The sequence below is a fragment of the Egretta garzetta genome, unplaced genomic scaffold (genome assembly GCF_000687185.1).
Source record: "Egretta garzetta isolate BGI_Z169 unplaced genomic scaffold, ASM68718v1 scaffold17, whole genome shotgun sequence".
NCBI classification, from domain to species: Eukaryota; Metazoa; Chordata; class Aves; order Pelecaniformes; family Ardeidae; genus Egretta; species Egretta garzetta.
This window is the reverse complement of record NW_009260136.1, coordinates 171,246-177,630: the sequence shown is the minus strand read 5'-3', so window position 1 is coordinate 177,630 and position 6,385 is coordinate 171,246. Positions and strand designations below refer to the sequence as shown.

The following is a 6,385-nucleotide window of genomic DNA, read 5'->3' as shown; positions in this document are numbered from 1 at the left end:
GAGCTTGACGCGTCACCACAGCCCCAAAAAAAAAAAAAAAAAAAAAAAAAAGCTGAGGCAACTCCTGCTGCTCCTGTCTGTCATGGCCAGTTGTTCCCTGTGCTGGTCTAGAGGCCTTGGACATGCTGCCTCAAGGCAGTCTCTACTGCCATCCCTTAGCTGTCAGCTGCTGTAGGCAGGCCCATGGGAGCCCCCAGGGTGCCAGCAACCTCTGTGCCCTGCTGCCAGGGGCAGCTCTGGAAAATTCCCAGGGCCTGGACCAGCTACTGGCTGCCCAGATATTTGGGCTGGGAAAGCCAGGGTCTGGGCCATGAGAGCAGGCACCAGCTCAGTGGTACTGAGGTCTTGGCAGGCACTCCATGCCCAGGAGCAGGGAGCCCTCCTCAGAGCAGGAGGCCCAGGCTGTTCCTCCCTGAGCTAGCTGTTCCCACCAGCCTTCAAGAGCATGCTGGCAAAGATGTGAGCCTGCTGTTTCAGCCTCACAAGATTCCCTCCCTGCCCAGATGTGGCCTGTTGTCTCTGCATGCAGCCTGGGCCATGTCCCACCTGCTCCCTGGGCAACCTACAACCTCACAGCCTTGTAAATTGTGTCTTTCTCCTCTCTGTGCACTAGGCTTAAATGCCTTCCGAGACTCCCTCTTTCCCCTCCACCGCAATCACCTGGATGTTTGTGTTGTATCTTCCGACTTTTCCTCCACACCATCCCTCCTTCCTCGGCGAGAACTCCACGCCAGTCCCCCAACCCTCCCGGCGCGCGAGGGCACCGCGACGCCTGCGGAGGAGTGCCTGGCCACATGGCCCAGCTCCAGTCCCGTGGTCAGCAAGAGCAGGAAGAATCTGCGAGGAGCTGCCTGCTCCCCCAGGCCAGGGTGATGGGCCACTGTCCCCTTGTGTGCCCCTGCCCCCAGTCTGCCCTTGCACATCACTGGGGACCAGGCCTGCGGGGGATTGTCTTCACTCCAGGCGTGCCGACTCCACCATCGTTAGACATCCTCAACCCTCCTAGCTTATTCCCTCCATCTCTGCTGAGGCCAGGATGGAGGCATGAAGATGGGGGGGCTGTTTTGGAACAGAGAGGCCTGGCCTAGGCAGGGCTGTCGTGTGCTCTGTTGCTTTCTTCCCTGTAGGCTTAGCTGATGTTAGTGCCCTGTAGCAAACCTGCGCTGGCCACCAGTGAGCTGGGCTCTCCCTGCAGCACAGGGCAGTTCCTGTCTTGCTATCCTCCTCCCTGCTGAGCTCTGCAACCCAGGGGCAGCATGTGGGTCCCTCTGCAGGGGCACAGGAATGTAGAGCAGCCCATAGCTACTGTACATCCAAGATGAGGTGAGGGGGTGACAGCCAAGGGCCATGCATGAAACTGGGAACTGCCAGGACAAGCATGTTTGGTTGCAACCTCCTGACCTGATGCTGTAGCAGATTTCCACACCTGATGGCGTTAAGGGGTGAATTGGCTCCCTGCTGTTCCAAGGTCCCCAGATGTGGCTGCTGGGAGAGGCAGGGGTGAAGCTGTTTGCTGTTCTTTGAAGGCAGAGAAAGGGTAGGAGGAAGGCGTAACTTCTCTGCAAGGGGCCAGGCCCCAGGCTATTAGGAGTGGCTGAGATGGAGAATGGGCTGGTTTGGAGCAAAGTGGTTGGGAGAAAAAGGAGGTGCGAAGAAGGATGTGAGGAAAGGAAGAGCTGGGGCTTTTGGGGTGCCCTGAGCATGTGGGGGCAGATGGCATGACTGGAGGGGAGGTTTCCACAGGACGAGAAAGGGCCAGGTTGCTCATGGAGGAGGTAAATTCTTGAATACAGGACCTGGCTTGCCAGGCCTGGTTCCTGGGGCTGTGACTCACTGTCTGTCCCTAGCCAAGTGGGTGGGCAATCTGTAACTCTTACTTGCTAGGAAGACAGTGCTGATGGCTGGGTGGGTGTGGGGGTGGCTCAGTGCCTCTGATGGGACTCCAGGCCTGTACAGGATCTGGTGCTGTCAGTCCCTACTGGGAAAGGGGATGTTTCCCAGGGCCAGACCACCACTGCCTTGAGCCTCACACCCTTGGATGCATACCCCCATCCCACCTCCAATAGGAAGTGAACCATCTTAACTGATGGCCCTCCTACCTGGGAAGAAAGCTGGGGGAGGCTGCAGCCAGCAGGACAGAGCCCAGAGGCCAGCGCAGGGTCACACCCCTCCTTTATTTATTTAGCTAGATAGTTTCTTTCATGCTAGTCATCTGGCAGGTTGTGATACTAAATGTGCTTGTGTCTGTCTGGGCCTGGCTTTCCCATGGTGGTGCAGAGGCCTTGGGGCACATGCGTGCTGCTCCCCTGGGAGCTTGTGCTTGCTGAAAGGAGGTCACCTCAGGACCATGGGGTGTGGAGCCCAGGGCTGAGTGCTCTAGGGCTGCGCTTTCCCTGCTGCTCTCTCCCAGCGCTGCTCCATGCTCCTTGAGAGTGGTGAGTCCCCAGTGCAGGGTGCATTCAGGCCTCAGTGCCACCTGCCCCTGTGCTTTGCCATGTCCTGGTGCTGTAACAACCGTACCTCTGATTAAAGGTAGACAGACCCAAACTGCTGCCCTGTGCTTCTTTCCACACTCTGTAGCCCAGCGTCGGTCAGCCCTGGGGTGGTGGGTGCAAATGCTGCCGGAGCAGGTGTGTGGGTGCTTGGTGTCTGTGTGCATACAGGGGGATGTGCTGCCCCCAGGGCACCTCTCCTGGGCTGAGCATTGGAGATGAGGGACCCAACTCCACTGTGCCTCTTCCTAACCTCCAAACTGGGGTTGCTGCTAACCTCAGCTCTGTAGCCATGTGTGGCAGGCCTGCCCCAGGCCATCTGAACCTGGGCCTTCCCCAACAGCTGTTTCCATTAGCCAGAGAAATACCCTATTGTGTCCCCCAGTGCTGAGCTCCATGTGCTGCCAAATCCTGCCAAAGTCCTCTGTCTCCATGCAGCAGGCAGGGTGGGAGCATGCAGTGGAGAGCAGCTCAGTGGTGGAGCTGCTGCTTTTTCTTTTGAGTGCTCTCATCCTGGTGGGTGCAATGGGGTGGGGGCTCTGTGGCAAACCAAGCCCCGTAAATGTTATGGGTTAAAAATAACCTTGCAGAAAAGGGAGTGGGGAGAGAAGGGAAGCTATTTTTAACTCAGCATGCAGCAGCATTTGGTTCTGTCATTGGTCTGCAGTCAGTCTGCATCACTGCAGCTGGGGAAATGTGGCTCCATCCTCCAGCCCTGACACCAAAGCATACTTCCTGGCTGGATCCTGCTGTCCTTGTACCATGGTCCTGCTCCCCTGCCCCAGCTGTGTTCCCTTCTCCATCCCTGGCTTGTGTGCCCTGGCAAAAGGAACAAACAGTGCCTGTCACGGCAGTACCCTGCAGGGAGAGTGGTGACCCCAGTGCAAGTCTGATGGGGAAGCAAAACACACCCCCACCCCCATCTTTGCTAGTGCTGCATACTGATGGCCAGCTCCTCCAAAACCTGCCCAGGATGCCTGGTGCAGGAGTTGAATTGCTTACCTTGCTAATACTTTCAGTGCTCTCTGCATTCCTGGTGTGTGGGTCCCTTGCAGCAACAGCATGTGGTTTCCCAGTCTGCAAACCCTTCATCCTGATGAGAAAGTTAAGAGGTTTAATGCACTTGGCTTATCCAAGAAGGGATGGGATGAATACCAGGAGAAAGGTTTGCTGGTAGGAAAGGTCCTGTTCATCAGCTGTTGGAGAGTGGTCTAGGGCTAGATCAGCTTTGTGTAATCGGAGCCGGGAAGTGTTGGAAAAATCTTCTCCAGGGCCACAACCCATAGGGGTCAGCACAAAGGGGTGACTGGCCAAAGGCAGGGACCCTGCTTACCTGCAGGGCTGTATGGACAGTCCTGGGGCAATTGCTGCTGCCAGCCTGGGCCAGAGGGCATTTTGATCATTTGGAGTGGTGGAGTGGTACGAAGGGGTTCCCACACATGCTTGTAAGGAGCAAAGGGCTTTTGCGGTCGCCTTATCTCCGTTTCTTCTGCCCTGATGTGCCAGGGGCCATTGGGATCAGGAGCAGGGGGGACTGCTGTTACCAGGCCAACAAGAGCAAAAGTAACTCATCAGCAGTGGTGCCATAACCTTGTGTAATGAGCATGCCTGGCCACAGGGGAAGAGCTTGGTGTCATGATGGCACAGTGGCATGAGGTGGTGTCATACTGGCAGCTGGTGCCTTGCACACGTGTGGAACTAAACACAGGAGATGGGCTAGAGCCTGTCAAGGGCTGAGAGTGCCTTTCTGAGTAATGGGGACTTTTGTGGGTGTGTGGGAAGAAATGGGCTGGGGAACAAGATTTAGGGCTGGTTTTGGTCTTTGGAAAAAGCAGGCAGCCATAAAGAAACCCCTGCAAAGAAACCCTGGGGCAGCTAGCAGGGCTCGGTGCAGCTAAAGTTGCAGGCTGAGGAGAGTGGTGCCTGCTTGGCAAGACAGTGTTGGTGCAGCCAACTGAATGCATCCCAGATAGAGCTGCCTGAATTGCTCAGCAGGCTCAAAGCTGATCATCTTGGGAGTGTTTGAGGTGGACCAAGGCCATGTGTGCATGTGGACTGGTCTTGTCTGACATGAGTGAGCCTGTAGGCCTGGCATGCAGGACCAGAATGTGCATCAGGACAAGTGCTGGATGGAGAGGAGGAATAGCAATGGCATGGTGAGGAAGGGCAAGGGGAGAGGGAGGATAGTCTCCAGCCAGCAGCAAAGGAAGAGCTGAAATTAGCGTCCTAGCAGCACGTCCTGGCCTGATAAAAGTACCCCCAAGCCTGGGGCTCCCATGAGGGCTTGATGCTTCCACTGGGACCTCCTTGGTAGCTGCTGCCTGAGCTGTTGCGAGTGATGGAGGTACACCACGTTTGAGCAGGGCTGTGGGGATGCCAGTGCCATTTGTGCTGCTGGCCTGGTGCAGGTCAGCAGCCTGGCTGGGCGTTGAGCTTGCACCAGGCAGGAGGGAGGATCAGTCTGGATGAGCTAGGCCGTGGTGGTGGGGAACCCTGACTCCATGGTCGTCATATCCCGTGGAGAAACAGGGTGAGGGGTAGCCATGTAGCGAGCAGTAAGCCTGCTCTGGGCCAGGGCTAACTCCTCAGTGCAAGCAGGCAAGAGGGTGTTTGGAGCCAAGCCCAGTTCCTGGCCACTTGTCTGCAGCATGCCAGAGCCTGATCAGTGCCACTCAGCCGTTGCCCCGGCTTGTGTCTCTGTGTCCAGGATGGCAGTGGCACCCTCCAGCGCAGCAGCTCTCTGGGGAAAATCCGGGATGTGATACGGAGGAGCAGTGAGATGTTGGTCAAGAAACTGCAGGGCAATGGTCCCCTGGAGCCCAGGAACACCAGGTAGGGGCCAGGCTGGGTGCAGGACAGGTGGGGGCCCTGTCACCTTTGGGGGTTGGGGTCTGGCCAGGCACAACAACATCACACCCGCTCTCCTCTGCTTTCTTGTAGCATGAAACGAGCTGCATCATTAAATTACCTGCACAAGTCTAGCGATGCTTCATTTGAGGTAAGCACTGGGCGGGTGGCGGGGCTGGTGCAGGAATGGGCGCTAGGGTTGGGGACTGTGTGGCCAAAGCTGGCTATGGGGGCTGTGGCCAGCGACACAAGGTGATGATGGGGACAGTGGGCAGTGCCCAAGACCCCACCAGAGATGCAGATCCTTGCAGATGTACTCTGCTGCTGTGTGGGGCTGGAGCTATTCTGCCTTCCCAAGGGGCGGCCTGGGCCCCTGCCCCTGCTGCGCAGCCCCTGTTCTGAGATCATAGCTCCAAAACTGAAGCTGTTGCCTCTAAGTAACGACCTCCCTGCCTGCTCAGCAAACCCTCCAGCCGCAGAATGGGAGCAGGGGGGGCAGAGGCGGCTCCTAACATGGCTGATCATGGCACTGGGGGAGTCCTGGCTTGCCAAAGCAAGGGGTGGAGGAGGTGGGCTGGCAGATCGGGGGGGCGGGTGTGGATTGCAGGTACTGGTCCCCACGGGCAATGTCTTTTCCAGGGCACCCAAGGCCTGCGTGCAGAGAGCAGAGGCCTCAGCGCCAGCAGCATGGCCCTGCCCTCCCACAGCTCCCTGCTCTCCTCCCACTGCCCTGCCTGCAGGTGCCCCCAGCGTCTGGCCCCCCTTCTGCTGGCGCACCGCAGCTGCGCGCTGCGCGGGGCAGCTCCCGGCACCCTCCCCACCTCAACTGCTCTCTTTTCCCTGTCACCGGCTCTCGTCACACTGTCTGCCCGTCCAGCCTGCGGCCCCAGGAGGCCCTGGCTAGTTTTGGGAAATCGCAGCCTGCACGCATGCTCCTCTGCTGCGCACCCAGGGCCGGCAGCTTTGGTGGCAGCACGCTCGGCACCAGCCGCACACGCTCGCCAGGTAGAAACGCCAGTCCGGCAGGAGCGGGGCAGCCTCCTACG

The 6,385-nt window shown here is 58.1% G+C and overlaps 2 protein-coding genes across 3 annotated transcripts in view; both read left to right on the top strand.

Moving 5' to 3' along the window:
- The window catches only part of KLC4 (kinesin light chain 4), an 18,815-nt gene extending 13,622 nt beyond the window's left edge, over positions 1-5,193 (top strand). For both annotated transcript variants that reach the window (XM_035897057.1, XM_035897056.1), the window contains exon 14: positions 614-5,193. In XM_035897057.1, coding sequence (XP_035752950.1) covers positions 614-619 — 6 coding nt within the window. In that variant the 3' untranslated portion in view covers positions 620-5,193. The remainder of the gene's footprint in view (positions 1-613) is intronic.
- LOC104128791 (heme-binding protein 1-like) overlaps positions 4,831-6,385 on the top strand; it is a 6,368-nt gene continuing 4,813 nt past the window's right edge. Inside the window, exons 1-2 of the mRNA XM_035897070.1 lie at positions 4,831-4,836; positions 5,200-5,324. Coding sequence (XP_035752963.1) covers positions 4,831-4,836; positions 5,200-5,324 — 131 coding nt within the window. The remainder of the gene's footprint in view (positions 4,837-5,199; positions 5,325-6,385) is intronic.